Source organism: Aphidius gifuensis, linkage group LG5, assembly GCF_014905175.1.
Source record: "Aphidius gifuensis isolate YNYX2018 linkage group LG5, ASM1490517v1, whole genome shotgun sequence".
NCBI lineage: Eukaryota > Metazoa > Arthropoda > Insecta > Hymenoptera > Braconidae > Aphidius > Aphidius gifuensis.
In genome coordinates, this window is record NC_057792.1 from 14,695,690 (window position 1) to 14,716,517 (window position 20,828).

The window sequence follows — 20,828 nt, forward strand, 5'->3', positions numbered from 1 at the left end:
CTTCCACGTCAGGCCTTTTGTTGATTAATAACCTAAACTTTGCCTGAGTTGTCAAAAAAAAAAAAAAATAAAAACTGAATCCAGTGAATTAATTGTTATTGTAATTCATAACAAAAAATAATGGTTGTGCTGGAAAAAACTCCAGAAATGGAGAAAGAAAGTCCTGACGATGAACAAGTTGCACAGCCAAAAGAAACTAAAATTTATTCTTTGGAAAGTATCCTTTTAAAAATATAAATAAACTAATAATTTGTATGTTTTTTTTTTTCTCAATGTATTCCAGATGTTGAACTATATTCAACAAAAATAATATAATTTTCCTTAATTAAAATAATAATCAAGTATTGAAAATAATAAAAGAAGCTCAACAACAACATGGACTTCGTCATGGTGATTATCAAAGATATCGTGGTTACTGTTCACGTCGTCTTCGTCGTCTTCGTAAAGTTTTAAAAGTACCACAAGGTGATCGAAGACATTTTAAACGTCGTGATATTCTAGCAGCAATGGTTAAAGATGATAAATTTCTTCAAGTACCATTGACTATGGCTGAACGTGCATGGAGTTATGCAATGCAATTACGTACTGAATGTAACACTGAGCCAAGAAAAAAATTTCATCTTATATCAAGACTAAGAAAAGCATCAGCTTATGCACTTCAACTTCAAGAATTAATTGAGGTAACGAAAAATATAGTTATCTATTTTTTAGCTAATGAATTTGAATTGTTATTAAATTTGTTTTTTTATTTGTTAGAATGTCAATTGTGATGCAAGAACAAAATTAGAGGCACAAGCATATGTTGCATGGATGCAAGGTTCGTTACAATTTGAATTACAATTATGGAAAGATGCAATGACAAATTTAAAAAAAGTTGAAGTTGTTTATGGTGAGCTTGCATCAGCATTATCAGACACTGAACAAACAATATACAAATCACGTGTTGAAGAATTAGCACCAAATCTACGTTATTGTGCATATAATATTGGTGATACAACAGCAATTGATGATTTAATGCAAATGCGTGGACAATTGAGTAATGAGTTGTTAGCAAGTCTTGATTCACTCATTGCACAAACACGTGAAAAACAATCAAGTAGCAGTGAAATAACATGGCGTGGTAAATCATGTGGTGTTGTACCAACAAGAGCAAAAGGTTTGCTAATTGCTGATGAACAATTAAATCAAACATTAACAAAAACAACAAGTTTACAAGGTAAAATTGATTTACTTGAAGCACATTTGATTGATTGTAAAGATGCAACAGCTGCTGTTAGAGATACATTTAAAGCTGAATTAAAAATACGTGATGATAAATCATCTGTTCATCATTTAATATCTTATTTACAATATATAAGATTATCACGTACAATGGAAAGGAATTTGGCACTTGTTAAAATTGCTGAAGATACTAAAAAATCAAAACCACAAGATATTGTACGTTTGTATGAAGCTGTACTTCATAATTTAGTTGAAATATCACAGTTATTAGATGATGAGACATTTTTAAAAGAACAAGAAGCTAAAACAAAAGGTTATCGAGCATTTAGATGTTTTTATATGGCACAATCACTTGCTAATCTTCAACGTTCACGTGAAGCTATGGCACTTTATCAACGTTCACTTGATCATAGACGTGATGCACTCAGTGATTTAGCAATATTACCAATTGAACTTAAAGAATCATTGATTAAATTGGAAAGTTTAATTGAAGCTGCTAAATGTGCTGTTCATGCACAAAGTGTACTTGAAGAGGGACAAGATGATATTGGTACTGTTAAACAAGTTAAAAGTAAAAAACCACTTGTTGAAAGATTACATGAATATCGTGAAGATCCTTCATTGTTAACTAAAACACCAAATGTTTGTAATATACCACCACCAATGCAGAGTATTCCATGTAAGCCATTGTTCTTTGATTTAGCATTCAATATGATTGAATTTCCTGATTTATCTGATAAAACTGGAGATAAAAAAGAAGAACAAGCTGGTATTACTGGATTTGTCAAGGGACTCTGGGGATGGGGTAATAAATAAATTAATCCATCAATGCTATTATCAATATTCAACATTTTTTTAATTCATTAAAATACATTTTTAATTGTATTACAATATGGTAATTAATAAAAAGGAAAACAATTTATTATATCAACAGATAAATTTTTCATTAAATTATTTCGAAATTTGATTATTTTTTAAATTTTGATAAACAAAAATTAAAAAATTATTGAAATATATAATTTTATTTTTATATCAAAATTATTATCGTTTATTTAATTACAGTTTTTTTTTTTCGATATTTTTTACATTTTTTGTTGACTCAGCTTCAAGATGACCATTGAGATAATCATCTTTCAAAGTGTCAATCATATATTCTAATTCTCCAGCTGAATATATTGGAATTTGTCCTTGTAGTTTTTTGTGATCTGATGGTATCATTTTATTGACTTGTTCACGCAAAGCTTCCAACTCTGTAAGTGTATATTTTCCCAATTTTGTTGTTGTTGCTGCTCTGATATCATCGATTTGTTTATTCAATTCATAACGCATAGCATATAATTCTTTGAATGTGAATAAAGCTGGTGCTGGCTTGAATGGTTTATACTCGATGAGACTAGCTTCTTCAATAAGTTTAACTTGATTTGACAATGTTGTAATTATTTCATCTGTCAACTGTTCCACATAAATATCAATTGAATTTAAAAATTTTATTTCTTCAAGTGTGTATGCTTCTCCAATTGTTTTTTTAACAATATCTTTGGCAATATTTAAATTTTTCAGTATTTTCAATGCTTTATCAACTATTTTTATCCCTGCAACATCTGCATATTTTTTTAAATAATTATTTTCATCAATTGTTTTGAGAACATGAATTTCTTCAGGTGTATATGGTCCTCCAAGTTTTTTTTTTGCAACTTCATGAATAACGTAATCTTCTCTTATACTTTTGGACATCTCAGTTATTCTTTCTCGTAATTCTTGTAATTCATAATTACTTCGTATTCCATTCAAAACAACTAGAAGCCATTCACCAGAAATTGCATCAACAGATAATACATTTTTACTACTTAATTTTCCACTATTTTTCATATCATTCAATTCCTTTATACTTAATTGTATTCTGTCTTGCAACAATGGTATATTTTCTTCAATATCCTTTGATGATTTTTCAATTGATTCTTTGAATCCTTCACTTTTACCAGCTGATGATTTACTTCCTTTAAAATCAAGGAAAAACATAGAGATACCCAATGCATTGTCAATGTGTTGACCTGCCGTTTTATTGTGGATATTTTTAAAATACTCAACAATACCAGTTGGTTTATTTCGAATCAAGGAAAACAATGCATCTGTTCCAACAGAACCAGCAAGTCCACCAAATGGTCCACCAGCTACACTACCAAATATTGTTGCCAATGTATTTGTTGCAGCTGCCATGGTATCCATACCACCTTCTTTGTCACCGATCAACATCAACATAACAGCTTTACCATGACCATAAATCGGAATAGCATTATCCATACCTTTTATGTTTTCCCATAATAAACTCAAATTTTTAAAATGATCCCATGTCTCTTTGGCTTCATTTGGTTTATTCATAATTAATAAAAGAATTGATTTACCTTGTGATATTATTGGAATATTGTCCCATCCACTTGATGCTTCCACATTGCAAAATAAAATTGCTGGAACTAGTCCAAGTACCAATAAAAAATGCATTTTATATAGTTTATTAATTAACAATTGTTTAAACTATATAGATGATTTTTTTTATGATGGGTTATATTTTGAAAAAAAATTTATCAACCACAATGAAGACCACGTGCTGGAATATATTTTAATTTTCACTGTTTATCTTGATGAATTAGTTGTTCAACAATTTTATTACTTTTTCAGATTAATTCAGTTGCGTTTCTTGTTCTTTAATTATTTTTTCAAATTTAAATCATCATTACTTGGTTTTTTAATGAAAAATTATCAGTGAAAAAAGTTCTGTAGGTGGTGACGACTTGACGAGCAACTGAGTATACTCAGACTTCAGGGTAACCATCAGTGATTTACAGTGAATACCTACTTGCTCGTACTTTCTCGTTTAACATCGATAACTATCGCTATGACTAGGTAGAATATTTTTTTGATAATAAATAATTTTATACTGTGTTATTTTTAATAAATTGTCAAAATTATTTTTTTTCAACTTTTTATTTTATTTTTTTAACTCATTTAAAAGTTGGAAAGCCCAGTGATAAAGAAATACTGATATGCTTATATAGGTAAAAAAAATAAAAAGATATTTGAACTTTACATGGGTGAGACTATCAAGGTAATATGAATTTTTTTTTTTTTTTTATAATTTATTAAAATACATTGTTAATTGTATTACAATATAGTAATTAATGAAAACAAATCAAAGAACAATTTAATATCTCATCAAATAAATTTTTCAATAAATTATTTCGAAATTTTATTTATTTTTTAAATTTTCATAAACAAAAATAAAAAAATCATTGAAATACCTATATCATAATAATCATTATTATTATGATTTTTTTTATATTTTATAATTTTATTTTTATAATATTTGAGCGATGGAATTTTTATCATTTATTTAATTACAGTTTTTTTTTGTCGATATTTTTTACATTTTTTGTTGACTCAGCTTCAAGATGACCATTGAGATCATTGAGATAATCATCTTTCAAAGTGTCAATCATATATTCTAACTCAACAGCTGAATATATTGGAATTTGTTCTTGTAGTTTTTTGTGATATGATGGTATCATTTTATTGACTTGTTTACGCAAAGCTTTCAGCTCTTTAAGTGTATATTTTCTCGATTTTATTGTTGCTGTTGTTTTGTGATTTACACCTACTTTGATATCATTGATTTGTTTATTCAATTCATAACGCATAGCATATAATTCTTTGAATGTAAATAGAGCAGGTGCTGGCTTGAATGGTTTATACTCAATGAGACTAGCTTCTTCAATAAGTTTAACTTGATTTGCCAATGCTGTAAGTCTTTTATCTGTCAACTGTTCCACATTAATATCAATTGAATCTAAAAATTTAATTTCTTCAAGTATATATGGTTCTACGATTTTAATTTCAACTTTTCCAATTGTTTTTTCAACAATATCATTGGCAATTTTTAAATTTTTTAATATTTTCAATGCTTTATCAACTCTTTTTATTCCTGCTACACCTGCATATTTTTTTAAATAATTATTTTCATCAATTGTTTTAAGAACATAAATTTCTTCAGGTGTATATGGTCCTCCAAGTTTTTTTTTTGCAATTTCATGAATAACGTACTCTTCTCTAATACTTTTTGATATCTCAGCTATTCCTTCTTGTAATCCTTGTGATTTATAATCACTTCGTAACACACTCAAAATAGCTGAAAGCCATTCACCAGAAATTGCATCAACAGATAATACATTTTTAATACTTAATTTTCCACTATTTTTCATGGCATTTAATTCTATCAAACTTAATTGTATTTTGTCTTGTAACAATGGTATATTTTCTTCTAAATCCTTTGATGATTTTCCAATTGATTCTTTGAATCCTTCACTTTCACCAGCTGATGATTTACTTCCTTTAAAATCAAGGAAAAACAAAGAAATACCCAATGCATTGTCAATGTGTTCACCTGCCGTTTTATTGCGGATATTTTTAAAATACTCAACAATACCAGTTGGTTTTTTTCTTATTAAGGAAAAAAAAGCATCTGATCCAGCCGAACCAGCAAGTCCACCAAATGGTCCACCAGTTACACTACCAATCATCGTTGCCAATGTATTTGTTGCAGCTGCCATGGTATCCATACCACCTTCTTTGTCACCGATCAACATCAACATAACAGCTTTACCATGACCATAAATCGGAATAGCATTATCCATACCTTTTATGTTTTCCCATAATAAACTCAAATTTTTAAAATGATCCCATGTCTCTTTGGCTTCATTTGGTTTATTCATAATTAATAAAAGAATCGATTTACCCTGTGATATTATTGGGATATTGTCCCATCCACTTGATGCTTCCACGTTGCAAAATAACATTGCTGGAACTAGTCCAAGTAAAAATAAAAAATGCATTTTATATAGTTTATCAATTAACAATTTTGTTAACTATATAAATGATTTTTTTTTTATTATTATCAATTATTTTTTGCTGGGTTATATTTAAAAAAAATGTTGACCACGTGCAGTGTACTTGTTGAAATGGAATATATTTTGATGAATTAATTGTTCAATAATTTCATTATTTTTCAGATTAATTCAGTCGATATTCTTCTTGTTTAATTATTTTTTTAAATTTAAATTAAATTTACTTGTTTGTTTAATGAAAAATTATCAGTAACAAAAGTTTTGTAGGTGGTGACGACTTGACGAGCAACTGAGTGTACTCAGACTTTAGGATGACTATCGTTGATTTACAGTGATAATACCTTTTTGCTCGTACTTTTTCGTTTAACATCGCTACAACTATGGAGATTATTTTTTTGATAATAAATTATTTTATATATTAATACTGTGTTATTTTTTAAAAATTATTGAAATTTTTATTTTTAACTTTGACTCATTCGAAAGTTGGAATGCCAAGTGATAAAGAAATACTGATATGCTTATATAGGTAAAAAAAAAATATTTGAATTTTACATGAATGAGACTGTCAAAGTAATATTACTTTTTTTTTTTAAATTCATTAAAATACATTTTTAGTTGTATTACAATATGGTAATTAATAAAAATAAAAAAAGAAAACAATTTAATATCTCATCAAATAAATTTTTTATTAAATTATTTCGAAATTTAATTTATTTTTTAAATTTCGATAAACAAAAATAAAAAAATCATTAGAATATATCAAAATAATCATTATTATTACGATTTCTTTTTATATTATATGATTTTATTTTTATATTTGATCGATAAAATTATTATCGTTTATTTAATTACAGTTTTTTTTTGTCGATATTTTTTACATTTTTTGTTGACTCAGCTTCAAGATGACCATTGAGATAATCATCTTTCATAGTGTCAATCATATATTCTAATTCTCCAGCTGAATATATTGGAATTTGTCCTTGTAGTTTTTTGTGATATGCTGGTATCATTTTATTGACTTGTTCACGCAAAGCTTCCAACTCTTGAAGTGTATATTTTCCCAATTTTGTTGTTGTTGCTGCTTTGATATCATCGATTCGTTTATTCAATTCGTAACGCATAGCATATAATTCTTTGATTGTGAATAAAGCAGGTGCTGGCTTGAATGGTTTATACTCAATGAGACTAGCTTTTTCAATAAGTGCAACTTGATTCGACAATTCTGCAACTCTTTCACGTGTCAACTGTTCCCTATCAAGATCAATTGATTTTAAGAATTTAATTTCTTCAAGTGTATATGGTTCTACGATTTTAATTTCAACTTTTCCAATTGTTTTTTCAACAATATCATTGGCAATATTTAAATTTTTAAATATTTTCAATGCTTTATCAACTCTTTCTATTCCTACTACATCTGCATATTTTTTTAAATAATTATTTTCATCAATTGTTTTAAGAACATGAATTTCTTCAGGTGTATATGGTCCTCCAATTTTTTTTTTCGCAATTTCATGAATAACGTATTCTTCTCTAATACTTTTGGATATCTCAGTTATTCCTTCTCGTAATTCTTGTAATTCATAATTACTTTGTAATCCACTGAAAACAGCTAGAAGCCATTCACCAGAAATTGCATCAACAGACATTATATTTTTACTACTTAATTTTCCACTATTTTTCATGCCATTTAATTCCATCCAACTTAATTGTATTTTTTCTTGCAACAATGGTATATTTTCTTCTAAATCCTTTGATGATTTTTCAATGGATTCTTTGAATCCTCCACTTTCACCAGCTGATGATTTACTTCCTTTAAAATCAAGGAAAAACAAAGAATAACCCAATGCATTGTCAATGTGTTGGCCTGCCTTTTTATTGTGGATATTTTTAATATACTCAACAATACCAGTTGGTTTTTTTCGAATTAAGGAAAAAAAAGCATCTGTTCCAACAGAACCAGCAAGTGCACCAAATGGTCCACCAGCTATACCACCAGCCATTGTTGCCAATGATTTTGTTGCAGCTGCCATGGTATCCATACCACCTTCTTTGTCACCGATCAACATCAACATAACAGCTTTACCATGACCATATATCGGGATTGAATTATCCATGTCTTTTATGTTTTCCCATAATGTACTTAAATTTTTAAAATGATCCCATGTCTCTTTGGCTTCATCTGGTTTATTCATAATTAATAAAAGAATCGATTTACCCTGTGATATTATTGGAATATTGTCCCATCCACTTGATGCTTCCACGTTGCAAAATAAAATTGCTGGAACTAGTCCAAGTAAATATAAAAAATGCATTTTATATATAGTTTATTAATTAACAATTGTTTTAAAAAATTATTAAAATTTTTTTTCTTTAACTTTGACTCATTTGAAAGGTGGAATGCCAAGTGATAAAGAAATACTGATATGCTGAGTAGGTAAAAAAAATATATTTGAACTTTACATGAGTGAGGCTGTCAAGGTAATATGATTTTTTTTTTTTTATATAACGAGTCATTATTAGTGATACCAAAATGAATATAAACGAGAGAAAAATAAATCATTATTTATAATTCATTAAACAATCAAGCTATTATAAAATAATTTATCTTTTTTCGAATAGTTTATTTGGGAACAAACGCATGGAATATGTTTTTTAATCACATGTTTTTTATTTTCGGGGCAAAAAAATCACATGATCATTTTATCAAGTCATCTTAGATAACAAAAGTTCATTTTATATTTTTTATTTTTTTAAATTCCTAGAAACGTGGATATTTTTTTTCCGACCTACCGTAATCATTTTCTTACAATTTTTATTCTTTAAAAAAAATTACAATGACAATTTATAAATTGCTATAGAAATTTTCTTTTTATAAATTTTATTTTCGAAATAATATATTCAAAATTTCGAAAAAAATATAATTATTTGAATTATCAACTGATTTACCGATACAACAGAACAAAAATAAAAGAGAGAGAGACAAATAAAAATAAAAGATGGCATCTCCCGGTTTCCAAAACGTTGCAATTTATTTACAACAATCAGGTAAATAATAAACAATGAATCTTTAATAACATTCATTATTTTCTATCACAATAATAAATTAAACATTATAAAATAATAATATCAAATTAATTAATTAATAATATCCCCCAAACTATAATTCATTTTGAGGTTAATTATTTAATACCAATTTATTTATATTATGACATAAAAAATATTTGCTAAAAGTATATATTATTATTTTTCAGACTAACAAAAATTACTGATAAAAAAAAAACAATTAAACTATTGTATTAACTAATTAACTACTGTGTTGCTGTGAAGAAAATAATTGATAAAAAATGCTACCAAGAATGATGTCAATATCTAAAATAACAACAAGTGCATTAAAATATGAAAGTTCATTAAAAAATATAAATTCAATATCAATAATTTATAGTAATTTAATTAGTAAAAAATTAATTCATACAAATAAATTATTAAAAAATAATAAAGAACCAAAACAACAACAACAACAACAAGTATATGGAGGTCAAAGAGAAGCAGTTGATAATACAAGTTTAAAAAATGCTGTAACAATATTTGATAAATTAAATAATAATAAAAAGAAAAAAAAAAAAGATACATTTCTTGATGTATTACATATGTATACAAATGAACCAGATAGAAAAACTGGACATGTACAATTTGTATATGCTGCTATGAAATACATGGATGAATATGGTGTTAATGAAGATCTTGAAATATATAAAGCAGTACTTAATACAATGCCAAAAGGACGTTATGCTGCAACAACATTATTACAAGCTGAATTTATGCATTATCCACGTGAACAACAGTGTATTATTGATTTACTTGATAAAATGGAAAGTAATGGTATATGTCCAGATCCAGAAACTGAATTAATTATTATAAATATATTTGGTCAACATGGTATTCCATTGAGAAAGCTAAGAAGAATGGCATATTGGATGGGTAAATTTAAAAATTTAAATCCATGGCCAGTACCAAAGCCTCTGCCAACAGAGGCAATTGATCTTGCTGAGCTTGCAATTAGAAAAATAGCAAGTGTTGATGTACAAAGTGTAATAACAAAATTTGATACAAATGATGTTAATGATTCAATTGACAAAACATGGATTATATCAGCATCAAGTCCTGATCAAGAAAGATTAATAAGAGAACATCAAAAAAATATTCCAATTTATGTTGAAGGTCCATTTAGAATTTGGGTATCAAAAGCATCTGTTGATTATTTTTTACTTCGTGCTGATCCATTAAAAAAAGTTGTAGAAGAAGATGTTGATAATGATGGTAAATAACTTGTTTCTATTTTTTTTTTTTTTTGATTGATTGAATAATTAATTGTATTTTATATTTGATTTATTTTTGTTTTAGATATGACAAATATTGAAGTTAATTTTTGGAAATCAAAGAAAAAAGCACTTCAAGTGCAACGTTCTATACATGAACAAGATGAACAAACAATATTTAGTGTATGTGCTACTGGAACATCTAGCAAAGATTCATTGTTATCATGGATACGTTGTTTACAAACGAGAAATCCAGATTTAGAAAATATTCCAATTTTATTTAAATTTACAAGAAAAATTGATGACTTTGAAGTTATTACTGATGGATCAAGTGATAATACTGCTCACGTTGATGGTGATAGTTCAGAAAAATTATCATCTTGATGAAATTAATTTTTATTCTATTTGTAAATAAATACAATTATTAGTAATTTAAAAAACACACAAGTATTTAAATTTTATTTAGTAAAATTATTAAAAGTATTTATTTTTCTTGAAGGTTTTTTTTTTCTTTTTTTTTTTATTATTCAAGTAATGAAGAGAAAAAACAACTTTTACTTTTTTCCCCTCTCCAAATTTTATTATTGACATGCGCAAAAATTGGTCACTAAAAGTTCAAATTGCATTTTGAACAATCAATCTGAATCAATCTCACAACAACTCTGTCAATATAACTCAAAAATATTTTTAAATTCAACAACAGTTTCATTAAATTAATCAACTTTTTTTTGGCTAATAAATGTGGTTTTATTAGAATTTAAAAATGTCTTTAATAGGTAAGTTTTTGATAAGAAAAAGCTGTTTAAATATAATTTTATTTTTTTCATTTCTTGATAAAAAAAAATAATAATAAATTTACTTTTATTCACCATCACGATTCAAATAATTAAAAAATAATTTTAATAAATATAAAATATATTTTCTAAAATTATTAATAAAAATTGTTTAATTAAATTTTTTATTATTTAAATTAATTTATAAAAAAAAAGGTATGAATACTCGATGGCTTCAACTTCGAATGTTTAGTTCTCTTCCAGAGATGCCAGCAACAAATTTCATTGCATCTCCATACAAGGTAATAAAAATTAAATAATATTATTAAATAATTTTTGTTAATGTTTATTATTATTTTTTTTAAAATAGGGAACAGATTATGAGACAATAAAATTATCAAGAATGACAAAGGTGACACCGAGTCAACGACCTTTTTATAAAAAACCACTGTTAATTCATGAGGGACATGGCCAGTGGCTTTGGGATCATACTGGACGTCGTTATTTGGACATGTTTGGTGGCATTGTAACAATTTCTGTTGGTCACTCTCATCCGTAAGTATAATTTAATTTTAATTTACATATTTTTTATATTTAATTAAATTACGAGGTCAATTTAATTTATATTCTTTTTCCTGTTTAAAAATAAATAAATTAAAATATTTTTACTTACAGAAAAATTACAGATATTGCTGTTAAACAAATGAGTAAATTATGTCATACAACATCAATTTATATGCATCCAAAATATCATGAATATGTTGACAAATTAACTGCAAAATTACCAGATAAATTAAATACAGTTTATCTTGTTAATAGTGGATCAGAAGCAAATGAATTGGCATTTTTAATGTCAAGACTTTATACAGGTGCACAAGCAATTGTTTCACTTAGAAATTGTTATCATGGTGGAAGTTATGCAACGGCTGTTGCAACAGCAATGTCAACATGGAAATATCCAATGGCACAACCATCTGGTTATATACACGTAATACATTTATTTTTCATTCATTACTTTGATATAAATAAACCAAAAAAATATATGATTTATTTATTTTCATAATAGGTAACAAATCCAGATGTTTATAGAGGTTCATGGGGTGGTTCACAATGTCGTGATTGTCCAATATCTAAATCAAGAAGAACTTGTGAATGCATTGGACAACGTTGCATTGCATCAGAAAAATATGTTGATGATTTACATCAAGTATTTCGTTATACATTACCAACAAATGGACAAATTGCTGGTTTTATTGCTGAGAGTATTCAAGTATTATTTATTATATATTTAAATTATTATTATATAAAAATTAATTGGTAAATTTGATAAATTGTTTTTATTTAATTTTTCAAGGGAGTTGGTGGAGTTGTTCAATATCCAAGAACATATCTTCAACAAGTATATAATTTAGTTAAAAGTAAAGGTGGTCTTTGTATTGCTGATGAAGTTCAAACTGGTTTTGGAAGAACTGGTGATAATTATTGGGGTTTTGAAGGACATAATATTGTACCAGATATTGTTACATTAGCTAAAGGAATTGGTAATGGTTTTCCACTTGGTGCTGTTGTTACAACTAAAGAAATTGCTGATTGTCTCAATAAAGCATTGCATTTTAATACATTTGGAGGTAATCCATTAGCTTGTGCTGTTGGAACAGCAGTTCTTGATGTAATTATTATTCAAAATTTTATTTTTATTAATATTTAAATATTGAAAAAAAACTAAATATTAATTTTATTATTGAAAAAAAAAACAACAGATTATTGATGAAGAAAAACTTCAAGAAAATTCAAAAATTGTGGGGACTCATATGTTGCACAGATTGAGTACACTTATGCTAGAATATCCAACTATCATTGGTGATATAAGAGGAAAAGGATTGATGATTGGTGTTGAACTCGTTGATGATCCTGATACAAAAGAAGCCATGTCAGCAGATAATGTTGCTGAAATATTTGAAGATATTAAAGACATGGGTGTACTTGTTGGTAAAGGAGGAATAAATGGAAATGTAAGACTTCTTTTATTTAATTGGTATTTCATTGATTTATATTATTTTTATTTTATTTTTTTATGTTTTGATTAGATACTGAGAATAAAGCCACCAATGTGCGTGACAAAAGAAGATGTTGATTTTACAGTTGAAGTTATTAATACAGCCTTGAAAAAATATCGTAATAGTCACATTGAAGACAAGGAATCAGTTTATTTTAGTGGTGTTTAAAGCTTTACATTTAATTTAAAGTAGTGATACTTAATACTTGCTAATTGCTTGAAATATCCAATCAACATAATGCATCAAAACTTTTGTAATAACAGCAGGATTATGAGGATCAATGAAAACTAAAGAAACTATTCCAAATAAATGTCCTTTTTGAAATGTTACAATAGGACTACCACTGTCTCCCTGATAAATAGAAAAAAAGATAAATATAAATAAAATAACAGTTAATTTTTATCTTTAATTTTTGTACTTGCATTGTCAATTGTTTGCCTTTCGTATTGTGTTTTAATACAATGTTGAGCTGGATGAATTCTACCATATTCTCTGCATAAATCTGAACAAACAGATCGTGATGACAATTTAACATAAAGTTGTGAAATAAGTTGACCAGTTTGAAATTGTTCATAACTAATTAATCGTAGTTTATTGTATTGGTGACTTGTTGACGGTGGTGGCAATATAACTTGTCGACAAATTGGACTGAAAATTAATTGTTTTGATAGCTGAAATATAAATTTAGATAATTAATAAAATAATATAAATATTTTTATTTATAAATATATATATATTTTTTATACTTTTAAAATGCTTATATCGTTGGCCCAAAATTGACGTGGTAAATAATCAGGATGAATAATAACTGTGGCAACATCATTTATATTTCCATGGCCTTGTTGATAATTTTGATTATTCGATCCAGATAAAACTTGAAGATTTCCATAAATTATACTCTTATCTGCAGATGTAACACAACTTGCTGTTGTGACAATATGTGTTGGACTTATAATACTGCCACAACATACATGCTCATTCATCCATCGAATTGATACTAAAAAAGGAAATTCGTCCACATATGCAACACCACCACCAATCAGTTTATTTAATTTTTTTCCATATCCAGCTTTATTTAAAAAATAAAAAAAAAATGCATTAACATTGAATAATTGATAATAAAATTATTAATTTAAAAAAACAACTCACAATTTATTATAAATAATAAATAAAATATTAAAATTAATACATATTTTAAATTCATTTTATATTATGATGACAATTATTATCAATTAGTTGTTCAACTGATGATTAAATTATTTTTTTTACAATTATAATATCAATTTTTTCAAGATAAGAAAATTAATGTTTTTTTTACATATAATTTATAAATTAAGTTGACACATTTAGGGATTTAATTTGAAGATAAAATTTTTATATTTTAAAAGATAAATATACTATTTAAAAAACAAATTTAAAATCTGTGTCAATCGAAATACAATGACTCTTTATCTGAGAGTTGACAAAATTAAAAGTCAATTTTTTTATATTAAAATATTAAAAAATTTAAATTATTTTTTATTTATTTTACATGTAGAAATTTAATGTTACACTTGTAATTAATATTTTTCAAGCATATTTATAATCCAGCCAGTGTAATGTCTTAAAATTTGAGTAATTATAACAGGATGATCAGGATTTGGTGAAATCAAAGACACCATTCCAAGAATGTTTTGTTGCTGACTAGTCACAACGGGACTGCCACTATCTCCCTGTAATTAAAATAAAATTAAAAATTTGATAAATAATATTTAATAAGTATAAAATAAAAAACAAAGACAAGATTTAAAGACGACATTTTTAAATAAGATATTAAGCTGATAATAAAAATTATCATCTTGAAATTTAAATCATGAATTTGTACAATGACATAAAAATAATAAATTAAATGTAGCATAAATCTTTTCAATGTAAATAATTAATTTTTTAATTACATAATCGATATTGCGATGTGTTTTTAATGGAGATGTTATACAACGTTGAGCATTATTAAGATTTCCATATTGTTCAAAGTATTTTCTGCATGGTTTTAATAACATTAATTGAACATCAAGTTTTGAAAGTTGTAATGAATCACTTTCATCAAATTTTTCCCATCCAATTAAAACTAAATGTGAAAATGTATTATAAACGGTTGATGATACTGGTAATGTTATATATCCATCAACTTGATTGGATGGCAATGATTTTGTTAACTGAAAATTTAATGTAGAGATATGTAAATATATTATTTTTTTTAATTTTCTAACTATTTTATAAATTTACCTTTAAAATGCCAATATCATTTGCCCAAAAATTATTAGGTGAATAGTCTGGATGAATAACAACAATAGAAACATCATTTATATTTCCATGGTCTTGTTGATAATTTTGTTTGTCCGTTGCAGATAAAATTTGAAGATTTCCATAAATGATATTTTTATTAGATGTCACACAACTGGCTGTTGAGACAATGTGTAATGGATTTATAATACTGCCACTGCATAAATATTCACTTCTTAATCTAATTGTTACTAAAAATGGATAAGCGTTCATAGACGTTCGTATACCACCTGATATTTTATTTGCATGTTTACTATATCCACCTTTAATTTAAAAAATATAATCAATCTATTTTTGTTTAATAAATAATAATTAATTTACTCACAAGTTATCAGCAAGCATAAATGTATTATTAAATTTTTTTGTTTCATTTTTTTTTTTTCATGTGTGTCAGTGATTATTTTAAGTCATACTAAAATTTAGAAACCATTATTATTTATAAGTTGTTTAATTTTTTATTCAAAAGTATGTTTGAGCATTGCTTTATCATACTATTCAAATATGTGAACATCAAAAATTTTTTGTTTTTAAAAATTAAACTTGTTATAGAAATTTTTTTATCATTTTATTTTTTTTTTATCAAAAAATAAATAGTTCTTTAGAGATTGCAAAAATTTATATCTTGAAATGAGATTAACGACATCATTATTGACAAATTATAAATTACATTTATTTAATTTATAATTTTTTTTTTATTTTAGTTAGAATATATTAAATAAAATAAACGTTTAATTGTATTTCTTTTTGGCATGTATTTTTATCATTTACATGTTTTTTTATTTTATTTTATTTTAATATAATTAATTTACATTAATTCTAGTTATTTTTTCACATTTGTACAGATTATTTTAACGATTTTTATTCGAAATTTTTATTACTATGATGAATTTTTAAATAAATAAAATTTTTTCAAAAAATATAGATAAATTAATTATTTTACGAAGACAATTTGTTAATATTATTTTTTTTCTTATTTTAAATTAAAATAAAATTTAAAAAAAAAATTATTTAAATATTACATTCTCACTTTGATTATGTCTTGAAAATTATAAATTATAAATTTTTTTTTCCAAAGCTTTTTGTTTAATTATTTATTTAAAAAAAAAAAAAATTTTTAAGAAAAAAAAAAATAAATAATATCGTTAACTAATAGAGTTTTTTAAAATAACATTATCAAAAAAAAAAAAAAAAAAATGGAGACTCATTGTTTATTTTCAATTATCATAAAAGTCTAATAATAAAATAATATTTATTGGAAGACTCGCAAACATACTTTTGACAAACTTTGACACTCGTCAAAAAAAAAAAAAAAAACAAATGAAAATAATCAATAATAATTACATTCATCCCACCAATTATTATTATTTTTTTTTTTCATAACAATATCAATATTTTCACAGTGCAATTAGTGTTTATCAATTGACTCAAATTAGTGCGTATCAAACTAACAATAATTAGAAGATGATAGAAAAATATTCAGACGAAAAAAAAATACTGAATTTCTAGAAGTCAAAAAATGCAACTATAAATCAGTCCAGAAAATAATATCACCTTAATGATAATAAAAAAAAGAGAAGATCTTCGTTCTTATAAATAAATCAAAATATTTAAAAAAATAAATAAACAGTCATGTCAAAATGGAAGGTCATTAAAATCAAATGTTCAAATTTCTAATTAACATTCGAAATTAAATATTGTGTCATTAATTTTTGGCACTAAAAAACAATAACAAATGAAGAAAAAAAAAACTAAATAATGTTTTTTTTATACTCCCAGACTTTTTGTTGAATGATTTAAATAAATAAATAAATTATTATCATGATGATAAACAGTGATGAGCTCACGGAATAATGATGATTCAAATAACGTTGATAAATCATGACAAATTCTTTATGATTTATTACGCAATTAAAGATGTAAGTGATCCTTTAATATCTGATATTGGTGCATGATGATAATTGTCATTCATTGATGCAAGATCAGCATCAAGAAGAGCATAATGTAACTCACGTCTTGCTTTTTGAACGACATAAACCATCAAAGATACACCAACTAGAATCTGTTTAATAATTTATTAGTATATAAATAAACAATTGTATAAAATAAATTAAAAATAAAACATTTACCTGAACAACAAATACAATATAACCAGTAACAGCTGTTGATTTGTCTTCAAGTACATCTTGCATTGATCTCAAACTACTTCCCAAATAAACATTAATTATTTGTGCTGGTAATAATCCAATTGCACTTGCAATGTGATATCTCAAACCCGAAACATTGCTCACCTTGAAAATAAATAAATAAATTATATTGATTATATAACAGCTATATAAATTGATAATCAATACTCACAGCAAATATAGTATTTTGAAGACCAAATGGTATTGGTGTTAGTCTTGCAAATAAAACAACTCTAAATGCTTGTGGTCCAGATATAACTCGTAATATTGCTAGAGCTGTTTCACTTCTCAACAATGCACCAATTGGTAGCTTTGTTGATAATGCTGATAGTGTTGTATGTGCAATAACAATACCTAAATTTGCACCTAACACAACCATTGCAATACCTCTTATAATACCAAATAAATAACCACTTGCTATTATTAAAAATAAATAACCAATGACAATTGGAAATGATACAACAGTAAATAATGTTATAACAATTATTGTTATTATCCATAAATTTTGATGTTCAATCCAGTATAATAGTATTTTAATATAGCCTTTGCAGAGAAATACAATTGCACTTAATAATCCAAGTGTTGCAATTGTAACAGCAATGTAACATAATGAATTTGAACTCAAACAATTACAACGTATATTTGAATTCTTTATTGGACGTGAACTTGATTCAATATTTTCAATAGTTATTATATCCATTTTTATTTATTTATTATATTTTCAATCTAAAAATAATAATAGGTATATTAATAATTAATTTAACAATAGTAAAATTAAATTACTTACCAAAATAATATTTTCTATTTATCATTTGTGTTTTTAAAAAAATATCATGAATAATTAAATGACATCAGCATTATTGTCATCATCATAATTACACACAATATTTATAAATAGTTATATAAAAAATAAAAAAAATAAATGGTCTTTTAAAAACATAACCTTAATTTTACTCCAAATACACAAAGACTATTTTTTTTTTATTTTTACAATGAACTTTGATGATAATTTACTGAATAACATTTTTTTTTATTGGAGATTTTTTTTATTGGAAGACATAATTGATTGATACTTTATACATGTGTTTTGTATTCCACCAGGTAGATTCTATTTTTGATTAAATAAAAAAAAATAATCAATTTTATTAAAATGTCAGTCGTAGAATTGGAGTAGATTTCTCACTCTTATAATGTCTGAATATTATTTGTCATTTTTGAGCTTTCAATCAAAACTTTTGTAGCAATAATCACCAATTTGTATTAGGAGAATAGAATTTTTAGAAAGTTGACACAAATACCTCCTCTTCTCTATGAACCTAATTATTATTTTTGAAAAAAAAGTAGGAAATCTTTTTTACCGACATTTATCGAGTAATAGTTTGGCCGCTAGATTGCGCTAGATGTGATAATATTTGTAATTTTGAATGTCTCCTGTAATTAGCCTCCTCAATTTTCTTGGCCATTTTTTCTGCTCATATGATGACATTTGTGTTAATTTTTTTTCTTCAATTATTTTTTTTTCTTTTTCACGTTCTTCTTTTCTTTTCTTTTGTTGTTTTTCTCTGGCTATTTTTTCTCTTTTTAATGTTGATTTTGATTTTGTATCCTTGTTTCTACTGGCTACTCTCAATTGCTTTGCAAGTTTTCTTGCTTTTCGCAATTTTGCTTTAGTTTTTACAATATGATTTAATAAAATAATATTATTAATATTATTATTATTATTACCCTGGTGAAAATATTTCTCCGCGATTTCTCCTGAATTTCTCCGCGATTACTCCGAATTTCTTGACTTGGGTGGAGAAACGTTCGGAAATATTTTTCCACGATGAGAATACGCGGAGAAACATATGTGAAAAAAAAAATTTACCGCGGAGAAATTTTTTACGAATCGATTTGGGCGGAGAAACGTTCGGAAATATTTTTCCGCGATAAGAGTACGCGGAGAAACGTGTGAAAAAAAAAAAATTATCACAGAGAAATTCTTCCGAAATCAACGACGAGGAGAAATTTTTCCACTTATTTTCCCACATTTATCAATTTGATGAAACAATCACGGGAGTTTTGTAGACCAAGTACCTCAGGTATATCAACTTTTTTGAAAAAAAGTGTCTTCGAATTTTCATTTTTTTCAAAAAAAATAAACATCATTATGCTTTGCGTTATGTAACAATTAGTCATTCTTTTTTTAAATAATTGAAAATTGAAAAAGTTGGAAAAAAATTGAACAAATGGTGGAGAAAGTTGGAGAAAAGGTGGAGAGATTCGTCCGCCATTTCTCCAACCGTGTGAAAAAATAATTTTACTGCTGAGAAATTTTTTCTAAAATCAACGAAGAGGAGAAATTTTTCTTCCGTTTCTCCGAATCAACTTGGGTAAGGGAACATTCGGAAATATTTCTCCGCGAAAAAAAACACACGCGGAGAAACATGTGAAAAAAATAATTTTACCGCGGGGAAATTCTTCCGAAATCAACGACGAGGAGAAAATTTTTCCACTCATTTCTCCGCGTGGGTCAATTTGGGAGAAATTCGGAGTAACCGCGGAGAAATTCGGAAAAATATTTTCACCAGGGTACCAATAGCATTTATAGTAGAAACAAGTTCAACAACTTTACTAGCAGCAACACTAGCTTTAGCAGAATAATTTTTGTTTTTCAATCTTTCTTTAACAGCTTGTTTTTTATATTTTTCAATAGCACCAGCAGCACGTTTAGCATCAAAATCATCACCAATATTAATTGAAATCTTATCAACAACAGCTTTAGCAGTTTTTTTTTTTTGCATCGTTAATTTTTTTACACATATCTTTTCGATGTTTAATATATTCTGGATCATCAATTTTTTTTTACGATTTTTTGCACCTACATTATATAATAATTTATTGATTTGTCGATCAGTTTGTCTCATAGATTGAGTTTGTTTTGACCATTTTAATTTTATCAATTTATCAAGTTCATAAATTGGATATTTAATTTCAAAACATTTCAATCTATATATTGCATTTTCATAATAATTTAAAGGATTTTTTAAATTAATATGTGAAAATTCAAGTTTTGTTAAAT

The 20,828-nt window shown here is 25.8% G+C and overlaps 6 protein-coding genes across 7 annotated transcripts; 3 read left to right on the plus strand and 3 right to left on the minus strand.

Moving 5' to 3' along the window:
* Nucleotides 1-20: 20 nt before the first annotated feature.
* On the plus strand, nucleotides 21-2,160 carry LOC122857725 (signal recognition particle subunit SRP68). The gene is made up of 3 exons (XM_044160057.1): nucleotides 21-217; nucleotides 343-680; nucleotides 757-2,160. The coding sequence occupies exons 1-3, from the start codon at nucleotides 121-123 to the stop codon at nucleotides 2,035-2,037; spliced, it is 1,716 nt and encodes a 571-aa protein (XP_044015992.1). The 5' UTR covers nucleotides 21-120; the 3' UTR covers nucleotides 2,038-2,160.
* Nucleotides 2,161-9,101: 6,941 nt separating this feature from the next.
* Nucleotides 9,102-10,879, plus strand: LOC122857738 (evolutionarily conserved signaling intermediate in Toll pathway, mitochondrial). 2 transcript variants are annotated; one of them, XM_044160078.1, is made up of 3 exons: nucleotides 9,102-9,161; nucleotides 9,368-10,433; nucleotides 10,518-10,879. In XM_044160078.1, the coding sequence occupies exons 2-3, from the start codon at nucleotides 9,461-9,463 to the stop codon at nucleotides 10,814-10,816; spliced, it is 1,272 nt and encodes a 423-aa protein (XP_044016013.1). In that variant the 5' UTR covers nucleotides 9,102-9,161; nucleotides 9,368-9,460; the 3' UTR covers nucleotides 10,817-10,879. The 2 variants fall into 2 exon arrangements, with proteins under 2 accessions (XP_044016013.1, XP_044016014.1); XM_044160079.1 differs by lacking the exon at nucleotides 9,102-9,161 and adding an exon at nucleotides 9,182-9,290 and having other exon boundaries at nucleotides 10,518-10,866.
* A 134-nt stretch (nucleotides 10,880-11,013) lies between these two features.
* LOC122857736 (alanine--glyoxylate aminotransferase 2, mitochondrial) lies at nucleotides 11,014-13,643 on the plus strand. The gene is made up of 8 exons (XM_044160076.1): nucleotides 11,014-11,208; nucleotides 11,422-11,507; nucleotides 11,576-11,760; nucleotides 11,881-12,193; nucleotides 12,272-12,475; nucleotides 12,560-12,874; nucleotides 12,966-13,217; nucleotides 13,293-13,643. Exons 1-8 carry the CDS (start codon nucleotides 11,196-11,198, stop codon nucleotides 13,428-13,430), a joined length of 1,506 nt encoding a protein of 501 aa, XP_044016011.1. The 5' UTR covers nucleotides 11,014-11,195; the 3' UTR covers nucleotides 13,431-13,643.
* On the minus strand, nucleotides 13,406-14,344 carry LOC122857749 (transmembrane protease serine 2-like). The gene is made up of 3 exons (XM_044160091.1): nucleotides 14,009-14,344; nucleotides 13,685-13,933; nucleotides 13,406-13,613 (listed from the first exon to the last, which is right to left on the minus strand). The coding sequence occupies exons 1-3, from the start codon at nucleotides 14,243-14,245 to the stop codon at nucleotides 13,461-13,463; spliced, it is 639 nt and encodes a 212-aa protein (XP_044016026.1). The 5' UTR covers nucleotides 14,246-14,344; the 3' UTR covers nucleotides 13,406-13,460.
* Nucleotides 14,345-14,813: 469 nt separating this feature from the next.
* LOC122857748 (trypsin-like) lies at nucleotides 14,814-15,939 on the minus strand. The gene is made up of 4 exons (XM_044160090.1): nucleotides 15,910-15,939; nucleotides 15,528-15,847; nucleotides 15,197-15,457; nucleotides 14,814-14,974 (listed from the first exon to the last, which is right to left on the minus strand). Exons 2-4 carry the CDS (start codon nucleotides 15,795-15,797, stop codon nucleotides 14,822-14,824), a joined length of 684 nt encoding a protein of 227 aa, XP_044016025.1. The 5' UTR covers nucleotides 15,798-15,847; nucleotides 15,910-15,939; the 3' UTR covers nucleotides 14,814-14,821.
* A 295-nt stretch (nucleotides 15,940-16,234) lies between these two features.
* On the minus strand, nucleotides 16,235-18,499 carry LOC122857746 (transmembrane protein 64). The gene is made up of 3 exons (XM_044160088.1): nucleotides 17,940-18,499; nucleotides 17,711-17,872; nucleotides 16,235-17,643 (listed from the first exon to the last, which is right to left on the minus strand). The coding sequence occupies exons 1-3, from the start codon at nucleotides 18,465-18,467 to the stop codon at nucleotides 17,485-17,487; spliced, it is 849 nt and encodes a 282-aa protein (XP_044016023.1). The 5' UTR covers nucleotides 18,468-18,499; the 3' UTR covers nucleotides 16,235-17,484.
* Nucleotides 18,500-20,828: the final 2,329 nt, after the last annotated feature.